The following is a 17,797-nucleotide window of genomic DNA, read 5'->3' on the forward strand; positions in this document are numbered from 1 at the left end:
CTCGAAACGGGAAAAGAAGATCGTAAACGGTAAGATTAGAGCTGCTCTACCTGTTCTGGCAGCAGCAGTCGCTGCACATGCTCCCATTCGCAGTTCTAGGCGTCTAAGAAACTCACAGAAATGCGCTACCGGAGAGTTCTGCAAATGTTTGAACACCCCACAACATAGCAGTCTTTTTTTTTTCTTTTGAACCGCATCGATGGCGAAGTCGTTAAGCATCTGCCTCGCATGCGGGAGGTGCGGGGTTCGATTTCCAGTGCCGCCGGGTACCCACCGGTGATACAATGGGTACAAGCTTTCCCCTGCTCTGGTGCTCGGCTTATTTAGGGTGAAATGCTTGGGAGACGGGTCTTTGACCCCACCTTGAGAAACCGAAATTACCTTGTGCCATGGCGCTCATTGGCCATAGATGCCCTTGCGCCATAAAAATCTATAATCGTTATCAGCAGCAGTCTTTTTTTTTTCACAGTTCAGACATCACACGGGACAAGAGCTCCGATCTATCGCGTTTAGCATTCACCGCCCACGCTCAACTGCGAGGAGAGCGGGCGTCGGTAGCGCGGCCCCTACCGCGCTTCGCATTGCAGACGACAGGCGGCGCCACCGGCGCAACTACCGCAATTCTAGGGGCGAGTAGCCGCAAATTTAAAAGCATGAGACGACACCTTAGGGCTTATCTTTCTTTCTTAGGGCTTATCTTCTCTGCAGTCATCGGTTCCGCAGCTTCCATAGCTTCCGAGTCAGGGGAAAAGATCACATTCTGTATCTGATTACCATTTGTATAATTGTTGATCCTTCAAAAGAAGGACGGACCTCTGCCTGGAGAAGAAAATTTTCGACAGGTACTGATGTCCTGGAAACAAAGTGATTCCTACAATAGGCAACTGCATGAAATGGCGGCAATTACAGAACTGCTCCAGCTATTGAACTACAAAAAGCAGTACAGAGAAATTTTCTGTGGACGATCTGCAAGTGTTTGAAGTATGATTGCGTTGTGTCAATTTGACCAGCAGCTATAGAGCTAGCCTATAATAGCGGTCATTTTTTATTTCTTTAGAGCGCCGGTTCTTAATAGATGGCCACAGGAGCGAAAAACCTGTGCTGAGGTCACGAGATTAACATTTCTTCTAAATGCTGCGGAAGCAGCTCTTTCTTTTAAGAGCTGCTCTTACTCATCACGTTTCGAGATTTCGTGGGGTCTGCTGCCACCCTGAGATCACCGCGCCATCTGTGGCGACAACTACTCATCATATTTTGAGATTTCGTGGGGTCTCGTACCACCTTGAGATCACAGCGCCATCTGTGGCAGCAGCTAGAAAACAGCACATCTCGCATTGAGACTTGCAGCGCCATCTACAATAGCATTGTAGAAACAACTACCTGCCGCGTGCCAATGATAACGTCCCTGTCCAATACGGTGGACAGAGGTGGAACTATGCGAGTATGACGTCAGGGGATGAAATGGCGCCATAGTTTCCGTTTCTCAAATCCAAGATGGCGGCCATTAAAATTGGTATTGCCTTCCCATCCCTTTCTCCCCTCACGCCCAAAAATATATCCTATAACGGGTCAGAAAACTGTCCCGTTACGGGACCGCTATGTATGTATGCATCTGTTCCGATATTCATACTCCGACAACAAGGGGCACCCATCCGGGGACAATTGTGTACCAAATTTGGTAGGCAAGTAAAACCCTATGGGTGGTGGTATAGAAATAAAACAACAATTAAATAACAGGTCAATGTTGCATACATGCAATTACTAATTTAAGCGTTACCATATCGCACCGCAAGCCGAATTCTAGGCCCACCTTGACCTCCCAATCAAAGCAAATTCCGTTTGGGACGTATCTTGAGGGGTTGCAACTAGTGACGCAAAACTATCGGAAAATTTGCTATCGATAGATTTTTGAAGATATCGATAGTGTAAAAAAACTATCGATAGTGTTATCGATAGCACTATCGATAGTGTGAAAAACTATTAATAGTACTATCGATAGTGGGACTATTAATAGTGCGACCATCAACAGTAAGACTATCGATAGTAAGGCTGTCGATAGAAACACTATTTATATTCTGCATTCGTTGCCCAGCGATAGTGCCTGAACATTTGCGATACCTTGTTGGTTTCACGGTTTTATGAGGCTTAATGCCCGAAAGAGACTCAAGCTATAAGAGGTGCGTTGTGCAGTTCTCCGAATGATTTCGACCAGCCGTCGCTTTTTAATGTGCAACGAAGAATGCAACAAGACGACGCAAGAAGAAGAACAAACGTTAATTGCTGCGGCCTCATGATAGCATGGCACATGCACTGTGCAAGCCTATAGGGCATTTTTCTTCTACACGCTGAGCTGTATACAAGTTAACCAATTTTAAAGACAACTGTCGGGGTAGTGAGAGCTTGCTAGAGTTAAAATAAAATGACTACCACTGGTAATTTAGATGCAAAAGCAGGGCAATTGATCTTAAAAGGTTGCTGGGACAGTTCGAAAGTACTATAGATAGTATTATCGATATTACTATCGACAGTAGTATCGTACTATCGATAGCACTATCGATACCACAATCGATAGTTTTGTTTAACGATCGATAGTTCGATAGTGACACATCTATCGATAGTCTTGCATCACTTGGTGCAAGTCGACAACGGGTAGATGTGCATCGTAACTTCTCTGATGGATGCCGCTAGGCGTCGATCGCTCCGCTAGGCGGCGTGCGTGCACGCGTAGCCGAGCATGGTGGCAATCCATGCCGTTTCAAAGGGTATTACATTTCGTTTCTCGAGACGAGCGGCGCATTATTCTTCGTTTTCTTCGTCTAGTAAACCGAGCAGCTAACGCTCGTTACTTGAACGTCTTCCAGATGGTGGCGGCCTTTTTTGTGCGGTTGATTGTTTAAAAAAAAAAACTTCGCAAAGTCAGGCAAGTACACCAAAAGTACCGTTTTATGCACTCCGTGTTTTACATGCTCCATAAGTATCAGCAATAGGTATTAACGGCGCATATCAGCGAAATGTAAATATACTACTCTTTCCAAAGAGCTAGAACTTTTCTTTAGAATTTCGGGAAGTTTTCATTCTTTCCACACATGGTATGTTTCCACTCAAACACAACTATAATTCGCGATTTATAATTTGCTTTGTTCTAGTAATGATCCTGTAATCACACCTCTTTTCCTAGTGTTTTCTTGTACACCATTTTCTTTATATTGGATTACTGATATTGTCTCTGTGCACTCCGTCCAATTTACTTTTATTTGTCATTACATCACGCTTGAATCACCCAAATCAGTGCAATGCAAAGCAGCCGTAGAGAAACAGCCACTGCCCCCCGCTCGCCGGCGCGCAACAGCTGCGAGGACCTTACGAGCGAGAGGCCCCGCTCGAATGACGTCACGCCGTCCCTGCGTGCAGCCTGGCTTCCAACGGCCGGACGCACCGACTGAGCGCTTAATTCTCCCGTCTCGACGACGAGTGTCTCCGGCGTGGTCTAGTGGCTAGGATACCTGGCTCTCACCCAGGAGGCCCGGGTTCGATTCCCCGCGTCGGAATAAGTCGGTCTCATGGTGTAATGGTCAGCACTCTGGACTTTGAATCCAGCGATCCGAGTTCGAGTCTCGGTGAGACCTTTGATTTATCCTAACCTTTTATTTAGTAACATGTGTGAAAGTATTATGCGATGCTGTAAGAAGCGTTTGATGTATTTTTCGCAATGGCGCGAGCATCTTGGCAAACATCCAAAACATATTGTGTATTGTTTTAGAGCTTTTAGAGCGATAACTCTACTAATGCAAAAGTCGATCCCCGTGTCGGTGCGATCCTTGTCCTTGACTAACCTTGATAAGCCAGCAAAGCGACAGCATAACAGGTGGGTATAACCTGGTCATCACGATTCACCTTGGCTCGGGTCATTTCCAAAATTTGACCTTGCCAGATTTGTACCAAAATCGATGTCCATCCATTATTTTGCGTGCCCAACACGATGTCGACTCCAAATCTGGCCCGGGTCATTTCCAAAAACTTGGCCCGGGCCGCCTCTGAAATTTGACCCTGTCCGATTTGGACCAAAATCGATGTCCAGCCATAACTGAGCATGCCCGGCACGATGACGACCTCCAAATTTGGCCCGGGCCATTGCCAAAATTTGACCTTGGCGATTGGGAATGTTTTCGAACTGCATTAGGTTTAACAAAGTTAAAACTGTATCGTGTACCATGTCTACCAAAGGTACATCATGGTGCCTCGTGTCCACGATGGTGGCTCGCCCTTTCACCCTTGGCCTCTGACCTACAATATCATTTTAAATGAGTACCGTCGAGGTGGCTCTACTGAGAGGTGACGTGACGTCAACGTATGGCGCGTATATAAACGCCGCTTAGCCGCTGTGGCCTTTAACACTCCTACTTTCAGCACGCGGCCGCGAGCGTGGCTCGGCTTGAGCCAGTAGGCAGGCCCGTGCCCTTTCCTTTTCTTTTTTCCTATCAGCAGCAGCAGCAGCATGCAGCAGCAGCAGCTGGCTCATTAACCATGGAAGAAGTGGAGTCGGCACAGTCTGTCTAGCCATGCCAGAGCTATCACTCATCCTTTGGGTTATTTTCGTTACGAACACTTGAACGCGAGGTGTCATAAAAACTCAAAATTCATCCACCACTATTACCTGCATTTACCTCTTTTGTGGTAAAAGGCAACGTTAATCAAAGACACGCAGCACTATGTTTCCAGACATTCATGTATTTCAGACCGCCATCGGCGGAGAGCAAATTCTGAGAGCGGAACCAGTTCCAAGTACAGCAGAAAATAATCCCAATCCGCAAGTCACAATGTTAAGCCTGGTGAAAAGTCTTACGAGAGGCACAACGGTTAGCCAAAAATTTATTTTTGCTAATAGAGTTCTGATGCAGTCACAGTAAAACGGGGCCTCACAATCTCGCACCTGCTATCGTTACAATTTGAACGGCTATCATTGCCGGGCACACCTGTTTCCACCCTGTTTCGAAGTTTTTTCGTTCTCCGGGGATGGCAAACGAATAGCGCTTATGACCTGCTATAACTATCAAAACGCCACAATTGGCAACAATGTGCAATGTTCAGCGTCCCATCTAATATTCCTTAATTTCTGTTCACCCAGAAATTAGCCACTTCATCCCTGCGTCCTAGTAGAGAGGGACATTAGTACCATTTTTTTCGCTGCGATGAAATTATAATTTTCTTTGAAAGCTGAACAAATTTAAATGCTCAACGCTTTCAAGAACAATTTAGACATAAATGAAGCAGCCTATTTCGAAGTATAATTGGAAGAAACATTACGCACTTAAACATGCAGCCTAATCTGGTACACGGGAAAGAAGGAAAGAAGAAAGGGAAGAGCGACGAAATGTAAAACGAAGAAACATTGATGTTCTATGCAAGCACCATGCAGGAGCTGGATGGTAGCAGGCGAAACGCCGTCGAGTGTCATATCAAAACATCCGGCCTCGTAACTGCTTTCCGAAAAACAAAATGCTCCGCTAGATTTAAAACTTGTCCGTACACAGCCGCTGTTCAGGTAGAGCCACGGCGATGAAGCGGAAGCACACACGTCGCACGTCAAAAAAATTGTGAAATTGTCTTACCGTGCTAGTCCACACAAAACGCAACAGAAAACAAACCATATCGCATCACGAAGTTAACTTCGTGGCTGACTCCTGAGCTGCCGAGGATTTCATTGCCTTTTCTCCCGAGTGCTGGTCGGTGGCGCCGCTTTGCGACGTGCCGCCTACTCCCGCTGCGGAGGTCTTGCTATGGCTCCTGGGCATGTGGCGCCTTTTCTTGGGCGTCTGGCTCACACTCGCCTGACTTCCCTCTGGCTTGACCTCAGCTTTCGCGTCGGGCGGGAGCTCCGATTTGGCGCTTGGCATGGGATGCCACGACAGGTCGGCCTTCGAGTCAGGCTTTGGCTCGAGTTGCAGACTTGCGGAACTGTGCCTCCTGCGCCTTCTCTCGGCAAAAGCGCCCTCCTGTACGGTCCTGCTCAAATCCCCGACGCTGGCGCTCCTCCGCTTGTTCATGTCCGCAACGGAGGAGGCTCTACGGTGTCTGCTCAAGTCCACTGCGCTGCCCCTCGTGGTCGTCATCTTGTCCCCGTTGCTGGACTTCCTGGACAGGCTGCTGGCCTTGCTGCTTGTGGACAAGGGGTCCCTGTTGTCCGCGTTTGGTGCCTCGTCCTCCATGCTTGCCTCTGAACCAATCCTCGAACTGTGGCTCGCCAGGCGTGTATGCGGCGCAGAACCGGTGACGGGAGCTTCGGCCTGAAGGGCAGAACCCATGACGTTCATAGCACTGGCGGCCTGGTACTCCCTGCTGTAGCGCCCGTGTTGGAAGCATCGGAACACGTCCTGGCGTTGTGGCAACCAGCCTTTTTCGAAGGTCTTCTCTGCGGCGTACGAGCCAAGCAGGATGATGACTACGCCGAAACCCATACTGACCAACCGCACGGGGAACCCCTGGCCCAGCTCTTCGTCGTACAACGGAAGCCTTACCATTACCGGCAAGCCCAGCGCCGGCACGCCAAATAACCATCGAAGGCAGCAGCCGACGATGAAGCCTGGAAGCGAGGAACACAGTTTATAACAGACGCTGTCTAGAATCATGTCGCATAATGTTGTTGTCTAGAGCCATGTCGCATAGGGACACTGCTCTGCTGGGCCAGTGCTGGCCTGCAACAAGCGCCACTAGTTGATACCCTAGCTCATGTAAACTCCCCACACGCATTAGGCTGCGCACAGTGCTCGCACTCCAATAGGCATCACAATGCCAAAACTATATGCCACAAACTCTTCTCACGCAATGTTGGCTCTCCGATCATTGCACCATTAACTGAAGCGTAAGGTCATAAAGACATGATGATCGTTAATTCAACAGATTACTGTAAGAGAACTGGTGGCGCGCCTCTGGTATCTTCCTGCTCTCTTTACCTACCCATGAGCGAGCCGTAGGCGTTGGTTTGATTGAAGTACAGTACACACAGCAGTTGGGGGAATAGCAGTACATAGACCGCGTCGGAGCAAAGCGACCACATCTCGAAGACAGACTGCACGGACAGCGCCAAGTATGTAGCCCAGGCCCCGATCAGGAACACCATCATGCGTAAGGTGAAGGCCACTTCGGCGTCAGAGGCCTGTAACAGACACGAGAATGGACCCTGAGAGTTAAGCTCCGGTCGACGACCATAGCTAAAAACAGCAGCACCGTGTCTGAACCTCGTACTGATCGTTTTGTTAGAAGCCAGTTGTGAGTAGTGCTGTAGCGTCAATGCTACACTAAAGGGAAGGGTAGGCCGCCAGACCTGGTGGCACTGCATCGATCTTTCATCTCTTTCGGTGCTAACACAGCAGCCAATGAAGCTATTTGTAGTACTGCCGTCCGCTTTCTCATGACCACTTCATGAATTAGACAACCCTGTTCAACCGCAACAGGGACATGTATAAACGAACGGATACTAATCTACTTCTCCGGATGCGATGCATATGTAAACAAAAACCAATTTATTCACATGCACTACACAGAGGGGTGGCTGAACAGTACGGCGAAGAGTGGCGACTGAAGCGCCCATAGTTAGGACGTCGACTTATCGGACTTGTCCACAATCACGTCTCTCCACTGGTGCTCAACTCTACAGCATTCGCTCATTACGGAAACTGCACCGAATTTCTGATGGAAGAGTTTCGGGAAAAAAACTCCTGATCCTATGATACCGCTAGACGCATCTAACTGCTCTGCTGGGTTTAAATGTATTTTGTGGATAAATATCTAGTGCGTTGATCTTAGCGCGCAGATTAAGCACTCGGGGAGTGGAGGAACAAGTGCATCGAATCAGTCGTGGCGTCCTAGTGAATAACTAATAAGGAGTCACGTTGTCAAAGTGGCTAATGTGCACCAGGCGGTGTATAGGATGTGGGCCAGTTTTCGTAGCATGCGAGCCCGTCTGCAGTTGTCTGGCGCCAGACTAATTGCCGTCTAATACCGCGCAAAGTGTACTCACGGGGAGTACACTTCAAACACTCTCAGGCACTCTTCAAAAGTGATTTTGCGCGCTTGACAGGAGTATAAATTTAGCCCTGTCCACTTCTCAAGACAGCCGTTTACTTTAACAAAGACCACACGCATCTCTGCCCATCATCTGAACCATCTAGAGGAGGCGATGTCTCAACATATGCCTGACCGCGCGTGACGAGTTGATTTGTTGTCACACGCGTACCATGGGCCGAACGACAGACTTGTAAATGTTCTTGGTCACCAGCAGGGAAGCGCTGAGCATGGAAGAGTCCACGGAGGACATGATGGCCGCTGTGATGCCCAGGAGGCCCAGGATGGAGACCAGACCAGAGGTCAGATAGCGGATGGAGAATGGCAGCACTCTGACGCTGTCCTTATCACGCAGATAATACGGCCCCCGGTAGCCAGCCGCTGTGAAGTCTGTGAAGTGTGAACGTATGAAAGAAAAACACGCACGCACGCAAGCACACACGTGAACTCAAGCACAATATCGTGCGCGCAGACCACAAAGCGCTAATGTTACGGATGCCATAATCATGAGCACTGTCGCAAACAGCGAGGCGGTCGTTGCTCAATCAGTAAGTATGATATCTAGAAGCGGAAACGTTCTTGACCGAAGTACACTTAGGGACGGCAGAGGTTTCGCGAGGATTTAAATTCATATTTTTGGTAACCGCACCCGTAGACGCGGGCGTCTCGGTTTTCGTGGAGCTAATAACAATGCACAGCAATGGGACCATGTTGATGTGTTGCATAGCCAAGTGGCAGCAACTGCACAATGCCTTTGGTGCTCCCTGTATAGATGGGGCATTTAATCTACACCACGTCCGGTAAACCACACTCAGCATCTCGGTAGATGTACAACATTAAATGCCAACACTTCGCGCAACTAATCGTGTCATCGTCACTATCGATTGCTCTTTCCTCGTATTCTCCAGTATTATTTTTTGGCCCACCAATACAACACTGTTGTCAGTCTTTTCCTAACTTTTTTTTTCATCTTTCGCGCCCACTTATATAACACTATCGATGGTGCACCTGGTACCAGAACATATCAGAAGACGTTACCTCTGCAAAACAAACAAACAAACAAACTATGAACGATTTATAGCGTGGCTAAGCCAAATGCGAATTAGGCGAGCTAGCACTTCGGTTTTCAGCTCGGTTTAATAATAATAATAATTGGTTTTTTGGGGAAAGGAAATGGCGCAGTATCTGTCTCATACATCTTTGGACACCTGAACCGCGCCGTAAGAGAAGGGATAAAGGAGGGAGTGAAAGAAGAAAGGAAGAAGGAGGTGCCGTAGTGGAGGGCTCCGGAATAATTTCGACCACCTGGGGATCTTTAACGTGCACTGACATCGCACAGCACACGGGCGCCTTAGCGTTTTTCAACTCGGTTTCGCTGTTTCGGTTTCACTGAAGGGGACAATTAAGCTCCTCCTGAAGGATATATGGCGCGATAGAAATAATGGGTTAATGCCCATATATGCGGATTTGGTCACCCTCTAATTAAGATTCATAGATACCCTGGAGTTCTCATACCACTCCTGGCGCAGAGGTGATACGCCACTGCCTTGCGATGGCAGGTACTCCCAGCGGTGGGTCTTGTGCGCCCAAGGTTGCTCTTCGAGAGCGACCAATCATTGATTCAACTGCCAGCTGCCACGGTGGGCAGTTTGCTCACAATACGGTGGGCAAGTTGTGGTGGCACCGCAAGGTCACGTGACCTAGGTGGCCCGCCTGCCTCTTATAGATTGCTCTCTGTGCACCACCTGCCAGAGTCATGCTCGTGATTTTTCACTCACAACGCCGACGACAGGCTTTCTGGCTATCGGGGCCTTTAAACACCATCGTGTTAAAATGACAAAGGCTAAACACACATCCAAGGTGCCGCCTTAGCGATATGCCTCAAAGCCAATACAGAGAGTACAGGAAGCACTTACTGGTACTTTTGGCTGCGGCACCAATGACGACCGGTGGGATGGCCATGGCGATGCATCCCAGAGCGGAAAGGTAGGAGAGCATGCGGGCGTCGAAGTCAGTCTCACAGCCAAGCACTCGGTGGAAGTACACCTGCGTCCCAAAGAGCGACAAGGCTCCTTACCCCGTGGAACCACCCTTTGTTATAACCGGTAAGCATTCCTTTGATGTGATGCACTATCATGAGCAATATGAGCAGGAACATAGGAGCATATGCCCGATAGCCTCGAACCCTACCTGTAGCGATTCGTGGCGCCGCTTTCAGAAACCGAGTGGAGAGGGAGGTGCGTTCTTCCATCAGAAGCAGGCAACGCAGCAGTACCCTTTCCACAGTGTTGCGAAAAGCGGCCGCCGTGCATCGCCACGTGCTGGGTGTGAGGCTATCTGCCACGCGATCCCGTGTTCCCGCTAATATTGCTCTTGATAGTACATGCGTTACGGTTTGTAGAAATCAGGTCACTCCCAGCAGTTTCTTAATTTCAAACAACGAAAAGTAAGGCATAAACGGAAAGACAGCTTCTTTGGAGGCGGAGCGCCTGACGTGGCATTTAAAGCTTAAAGTGTTCATCTCATGAGGAAATTCCTTAACGTGATATTCGAAGATAGGACACTCGAGGTTATTTAGCCAACCGGTGAAGTACCGACACTATTCTCTGGTACGGTACGGTGTGGTGTGGTACGGCGCATAGGGTTTAAGCTCCCAAAGCGACCTACAGGCTAAGAGAGACTCTGCAGTGCAGATTCGGAACGACAACGCTCGATCAATTTCATCTAAAGCTTCACTATACGAGTCTAGTTCTGCGGATGATGTCGATAGCTGTTTTCAGAAAGCAAAAAATAAGAAAAGACGCATTAACTGTCTCACTTTGCATGGGCACCTCAGACATGCCCTGAGTTAATGTATGAAGGAGGGAATGAAAAAAAAAAAGGAAGACAGAAAGAGCACCAGGGATTCTTGAAAACGTATTGATACCGCAAAGCACATGAGCGCCTCTTGCATTTCACCGCTAGAAAAACCCGGCCGCCGCGATCGGGATTTGATCCTGAGCGAGACCGTTATAAGGTACAGTCCGGGTTGGATTGGCTACATCTCTGGAGGAGCAGTGGTGAACTGTAGAGAACTATCGGCATCACGGTGGCCACGCTAGCTGCGCACACGTACAGTAAGCTTAGTGACGTGGGCCTATTCAAGCCAAAACTACTCTGCAAAAGAGCCCCCCCCCCCCCTCCTAGTTTTCTTTCCGGTCAACAGCAATAGCAATCGTTTGTTCACCTGCCACGGGATGCCACCGAGAGCTGTCATCAGGAAGCGGTCGAGAAGCGGGCTGACTTGGGGAAACCCGATGGTGCCGATCCAGTCGTTGAGCGGAGGACCCACCGTGCCAACAGCTTTGTGTATCAGACACGCAGGCACGCAGATCCACTGTGCGCACAAGAGGGTACGGGGGCAAGCATGTGTAAACCGATCAACGCAGAGCTTATGACGGGATAAGTGCAACAGAAAGAAAATGCGCCGAATCGCTAGAAACATTAACGTGCGGTGGAATACGCTCATAACACTACACAACGCCATTTTAAGAAAAGTGAGCCAGAATTGACAGTAATGCACCTATTGCGATAATTTCCGGCTCGGTGCCGAGCATCCGCACAACGCAACACCATCGATAAAGTTAATCTCTTACTCAGATTACCTAGTAGAAGATTCATTATAGTACAACTTGTCTGTGTTCTTTATACCCCGCCTTCTATACCGAACCTTTTCTGCATGACTGAGTCGTCGAGGCTGCGTTTGTGGCCGGATAAAAACTCCCGCTTTCTGCCTGAAGTAAAGATATCTCTCCGCGCCAAACGAAACTGAAGTCAATCGCTATTACGAGCTCTACAAAAAAAAAAAACCGACCACTCTAATATGTCTTCTTGTACCTGTTCCAAGGCTACGGCAGAGCTGGTCCGACGCCATTTCAATTACACCTGACCACTCGGGCTGAATTTAGATCCCAACATCATAAAGGCTGCGCTGCTTAGGACAAGTGGACCGTACCCACTCGCATTCGCACTGCATTGAGCATGGTATGTACCCGTACTACAGCACTTCTTGCTCTTCCCCTTTAACTTTCCGTCATGACCTCTGCTTCCCCCCTCCCCCCCCCCATTACGGCATGGTTGAAGTGTCGACCCTCGCGAGAGTTGGTGCACATTCTTTCCTCCCCATGACCCTTCGCACCGAGGGCACAGAGGAGCCGAAAGCAGCGTTAATTATTAATGTCAAGTATTATTAGAGGACAGGTTGCCACCTGCCATGGTAGGCAGATTATAATTATGTCACTAGGCTCTCAGCCCGTGACGCGTCACTCGTGACGGTCGTGATTTTTGCTTGCGTAGACTCTTATAACGCAAACTCATTAAAAGACCCAAGACCAGCGCTTGACATTGGTGTCGTGCAAGTCAACTGCTCCAAAAAATGGATACAGCCTTCGAGCTACTACGGGTGAGGGCGACGGTTCCTGCAGCTCTCACAGTGCTTATTGCTCGCTTGCGATAGACTACTAAACTTCGTGAATTCCAAAAGCGGTATCGTACGTGAACTGCATCGCCGAGACTTCGATCGACCACATGGCGTGCGTCCACTTACAAACCTTCCGGAATGGGATGAGGTCTGGATCACAGGCCTGAAGAGGAAAGGGAACGTGCAGGTACTCTAGAGCGAGCCTAGATCCTACATAGTGCTAAGAAAAAAAAACAGTGGAAGGACGCCTGTGTCCTGTGTCCCTCTGTGTCTACGTCCTTCCGCTGGTTCTTTTTTTTTCCTAAGAACTATGTACCAACTGGCCCAGCTCTCTACCCTACTAGATCCTACAACCTTGACACCGAAGGCGGCACCGTGGGTGCAATCGGACCCGTCTTGTCCCTTTTTTGTCGCCTGACAGACAGAACAAAGGAAACGAATCTTCTCTCGACGGAGACACAGACGCAGTGCTCCCAGAGAGATTCCCACGTAGCCTGCACAGACGCCTCCCACCAGCACACCATGAGCGGACGTTTCGTTATTCCGCCCAAGAGACTGTCTCCTCTCTCAGGGGAGATGATTTAGTCAGTAGCCACATCCAGTGGCTAAGAGGAGACACATACTGGCTGCTGGCAGCGCAGTGGTGCAGAAATTAAGCAATGCGCTACTGCCTTGCAATGGCAGGTGCTACCACTGGGGATGCTCGCGTGACGTGGGGTGCGAGGATCGCTCTGGTGTGTCTCGGGACTCAGTATGAGTTGGCTTTCGACCGTCCTATTGCCTGGTTAAGCCCGTCTTGTTCCATAACACAACAGCATCGCTCTCCCTATGATGTCACTAAGGGAGAGCGTGTTTCGGCTAGCACGGCGCGCCGCACCTGTTGCCATTCCGTAACAATTTACTCATCGCACTAATTGTGTCGGGAAGCCAGCGATGACGACGCGCAGGCAAGAAAGGCGTTAAGAGCTATCGCTGTAAAAAAAAAAGTCTGCACCTCTCTGCGAAAGAATAACCTTGGCGATCTTAAAATACCCTACACTGTCTCACCAGCCCGCATATCTCACCGCACACGTCATCCACTTCAAGTTTCCTGTACACGTGCCCGCCCGGCCACCCTTCCCGCTTAATTTTTTCCCCGCGCTGCATCAGCCTGGAACGACGTATGCAAAGACATCGTTGTCATCACGTCCTCATCCGCCGAACACATTGCAAATCACCTTTCGTCGTATTAACACTTGGTGATAGCAATGTATGTTCCCACGCCTTATGTAACAGCCGTCAACGGGTCTTTCAGGAAATAAGATGAAATGAAATGAAGAAACTCATCGGTGTCTCGCCTGCTATCTAGACACTTTCAAATGCTAATAATGTTGACAATGATTTTCTATGACGCAATGGCATCTGCGGCCAAAGAGCGCCATGGCACAAGGTAGATTTCATTGCACAAGGTGAAGTCAAAGACCCATTCCTCAGCATTTCACCCTAAAGAAGCCGAGCACCAGATCAGGGGAAAGCTTGTACCCCTTTTGTCGCCGGTGGGTACTCGGCGGCACTGGGATCGAACCCCGCACCTCCCGAATACGAGGCGGATGCTGGACCACTAGGTCACCACTGCGGTAAAACGCTAATGATGATAAAATCGGATAACTAAATCAGGTTTTAAATGCTAATAGCTGTTAAACTGTAAAAGCACAGCAAGCACCCAACTGTTTATGGTCTCTGCAAGGAACTAATGCGTCTTCGAGCAACTTATGCGTTATATTACTGCATGGCATTTAAAATACGTGACGTTGGAAATCGTCTTCACGCAAAAAAAGACTCGTAAATGCAGCGGGTCCTCAACGGCCTCGGAACGTGAACCATAGAGCAGCTGCTCTCCATCCGTCCCCGAACGACTCCTCGCACAAGCCTCAGCAGGGAACTTGCCAGACAGACGGCCGTGACAAATATCTGGAGGGCATCCGTGTACGTGACTGCGTCGAAGCCGCCCAGCGAGGTGTAGGCGAACACGAGCATCGCAGACGCCACCACGAAGAACCTCATGTTCACTTCCAAGATGGCAGCGGCAGTGTCACCTGCAAGCGGGGCTCGATATTGAGCAACTACCGGTTTGTCGGACGAGGCAGTGTGCAAGGGCGCTAATTGCGTAATTAAAATGCGCCGAAGCAGTCTTTCAATGTGCTGTGATTACGAAGCCATATAGAGAGCTAACACTGTTCAACATACTTCCTTCTAGGTCAAATATTTAGAAGAATCCCCTAAGGTGGAGCATGCATTTGTAATAAGGGAGTAATTACTCACTGGCATCCACCCAAACTCAGCCACACGGCTACAAACGAAGACTATACAGCTTCCACAGCTAAACATATAGAGCTAAACATTTGACCAACACTACACTCACTTAGAGTTACTGATCAATTCGCTCTCGCCCAACCGGTAATACGCCAGCTGTCCAGGTTAGCCCAGTTGGTAGAGCGACTGCTCTGGTGAAGAGGTGATCCCGGGTTTGAACTTCGCAACAAGGCGAATTTCTACGAAGTTTCTACCGAAGCTGTGTAGCTTTCCTTTGAAGCCCACGGCTGCTCTTGGGTTGATGTCAGTGATTTATTACAGACTTCCTTCCAAAGCACCGAACAACGCCACTCGTGAATATGTTCATTGCAGTTCTGCGCGCCCTACTGGGAACTTTCAGTAACAAATGACGTCACAGCAGTCTAACACCTTTAGCACACTGTGAAAAACCAGTCGCACCTAGAGCCGCCAGAACGGCGGCCGTCCAGAAGACTTCGCCAGCGACGGCTGGGATGCAGAGCAGCAGCGTCATCCAGCGGCCGTAGCGGTTTTGAAACGGGTCCAGCATGGTCACCGGTTTCAGGGCACGCATCTTGTGCGCGAAGAAAGTGCCGCCTGAAGAAACAAAGGCACAAGCATGCAGTCACATAATGTGTCATCCTTACTGTCATCGCAATCATGAGCACAGTCGATGGTCGGAAACCCACGGCCGACTGCGTTACGAAGACGCCTCCAAGTTCCAACTGAGAAGTCAAGACAGAAATCCTCTTTTTGATGTTACTTCATGGGACGGAGCGAATGAGCAATCTTCTCTTCTTCATAAGACAGGCAGGACAGGATTCTGTAAGGCATACGATTTCTGTGCAAGGACAGAATTCCTCGCGCTGATGCAACTTTGCACTTCCACGCAAGGCTGCTACAGTCTTACAGGGCATTGTTATGTCCAAGCGAAAGGCTGGGCCAGTTGGTCCAATGCACAAATTTAACAACAAGCGAAAAATAGTTTTTACTTATCTCCTGAACACTCGTGCTCGCATTATTAGACGTCACAGCGGATATGCGCTACACGCAGCGCACCGCGCTGGCTTACCTATGACCAGACTGACGGCGTAGCCCACCGGGGTATGGCAGTGCAGGATTCCGTTCTTGTATACCGCCTCCGCAGTTCCGTTGAGGTAGCCGCCACCAACCCAAGTAGCTGTACCACAAACACAGCCGTGAAAAAAAACGTGCCACTGAAGTGAAACACGAACGCAGAAAATTAAAAATCTGCAGTGGAATTGGTTGTGACGCTGCGCCATTTCAAAATACGGAACTGCCCTTCCGGAGTCCGCTCCAGCTACTTTTATTGGGTGCCCTGGAAGTTCGGCAACCCTTTCTCAAATGTTTTTCTATTCTCTCAGCGATTACGGAAAGCGCTCAGGGCATTAGAGGGTTCGGTACGAACGATGGTCGCTCGCGCGATGTGCCTGATTCTTAAACAGGCGAGAGGACACGAAACATTAAATTGTAGCGAAGAGAGTATTCACTACAACGCATAGCAAGGAGTAAAGAAGTCTTGCACAAGCGCAGCTGGTCTTCCAGCCGCTGGTCTATGCTTGGCACTTCTAGTTAGAGGGGTTACGCTATGGGATAACTGAACAGCAACGGGACAGATTTGGCCCTTCCCGTCAGCTTCACTGCTCTCCTTCGTATTCTCCCAGACCTACGCCTCCCAGAGCATCGCCCTGCTTTTGTACCAGGACCGCGACCAGCGCCGTTAAGCCTAAGGCGCCATGTCCCACAGCTGTCGCGTCGTGCATCTACTCACCAGTCATAGATCCTACGCCCAGGGCCAGCGGCAAGCTCCGGTTGGCCATTGCCAGCTTCAAGAAGAAGTTGGGGTCGTCGTGCTTGCGGCGGCTCTCCGTGCTGCTACGCGAGGTCTGCAAGTTGTCGCGCTCCGACTGGACCTTGTTGCGCGACCAGAAGCCCAGCAGCACCACGGCGGAATAGTAGCAGATGATCAGCACTACGGCCAAGGTGTTCGCCGCCATCTCGTCCTCACGGCGGCGTTACCGTCTTCCCTCGCGAGGCCGTCGCGTGATGCTCGCACACGTGCCAACTTCTTCCTCGCACTCGGAGCGTCCGTTCGCGTGTGCATATAATGGGAAATTTTAAGCGGCCGTGACTTAAAACCCAATCAAACTGAGCTACATGTTTCCAAATTCGTACGATCCTCACCGCGCCTTCTGTGGTGAGGTGGCTAAGTTATAACACATGATATGGGCATGCCAGAAGAATACAGCTATACCAAGTAATACTCTTGTATGGGCGAGTTGGTTCATCTTTGAATGGGTGCGTGCTTGCATGAAAAAGACGGGACACAACACACACGACATGTACAGAGCGCAACTTCCAACTAGTTTATTTTCGTAAAAGGCAGATAGAAGGCAGATTGTTTCGTCCCGTCTTCTTCGCGCAAGCACGTACCCTTTCAAAGCTATGCCAAGAATCAATAACACAACAACTGAAGGCTGGAAGGCGACGCTGTCCAGCTCACATTCGGAAGACCAGCTTTCGCTGGAGAACCGGGCAAGAGCGGCGGTAAAAGCCAATGGGCTCCCCGGAATGAGGGCCCACCCGCCTAAATGCGATTTCTTCTATGCATTAAACGTTTTCTCACTCACTCATGGCTGTGGCGAATTTTATGTTGATAATAATGTTCTCGCATGCATCCAAATGTATTAGAAGCAAGGTGAATGACAGAGAAGAAGTTTATACGTACGTTACGCGATGACGTCAAATAATTTTTTTCATTCACATTTTCGGCCCGCCGCGGTGGCTCAGTGGTTATGGTGCTTGGCTACTGACCCGAAACACGCGAGTTGGATCCCGGCAGCGTCGGTCGCATTTCGATAAAGGCAAAATTCCAGAGACCCGTGTACTGTGCGATGGCAGCGGACGTTAACGAACTCTTGGTGGAAATTTCCGGAGCCTTTCACT

General features: G+C 49.4%; 1 protein-coding gene, 2 non-coding genes and 1 pseudogene across 4 annotated transcripts; 2 read left to right on the forward strand and 2 right to left on the reverse strand.

Moving 5' to 3' along the window:
* The first annotated feature begins 3,476 nt into the window (after positions 1 to 3,476).
* TRNAE-CUC (transfer RNA glutamic acid (anticodon CUC)) lies at positions 3,477 to 3,548 on the forward strand. Its single transcript has one exon. It is a non-coding gene; the product is annotated as a tRNA-Glu (tRNA).
* A 6-nt stretch (positions 3,549 to 3,554) lies between these two features.
* TRNAQ-UUG (transfer RNA glutamine (anticodon UUG)) lies at positions 3,555 to 3,626 on the forward strand. The gene has a single exon. It is a non-coding gene; the product is annotated as a tRNA-Gln (tRNA).
* A 1,385-nt stretch (positions 3,627 to 5,011) lies between these two features.
* Positions 5,012 to 14,579, reverse strand: LOC144118502 (high-affinity choline transporter 1-like). The gene is made up of 6 exons (XM_077651424.1): positions 14,447 to 14,579; positions 11,288 to 11,437; positions 9,978 to 10,107; positions 8,234 to 8,451; positions 6,955 to 7,153; positions 5,012 to 6,580 (listed from the first exon to the last, which is right to left on the reverse strand). Exons 1-6 carry the CDS (start codon positions 14,561 to 14,563, stop codon positions 5,655 to 5,657), a joined length of 1,740 nt encoding a protein of 579 aa, XP_077507550.1. The 5' UTR covers positions 14,564 to 14,579; the 3' UTR covers positions 5,012 to 5,654.
* A 645-nt stretch (positions 14,580 to 15,224) lies between these two features.
* On the reverse strand, positions 15,225 to 16,848 carry LOC144119643 (high-affinity choline transporter 1 pseudogene; annotated as a pseudogene). Its single transcript, XR_013312401.1, has 3 exons — positions 16,623 to 16,848; positions 15,903 to 16,010; positions 15,225 to 15,427 (listed from the first exon to the last, which is right to left on the reverse strand). The product of XR_013312401.1 is annotated as a high-affinity choline transporter 1 pseudogene (transcript).
* Positions 16,849 to 17,797: the final 949 nt, after the last annotated feature.

Source organism: Amblyomma americanum, chromosome 2 (assembly GCF_052857255.1).
Source record: "Amblyomma americanum isolate KBUSLIRL-KWMA chromosome 2, ASM5285725v1, whole genome shotgun sequence".
NCBI lineage: Eukaryota > Metazoa > Arthropoda > Arachnida > Ixodida > Ixodidae > Amblyomma > Amblyomma americanum.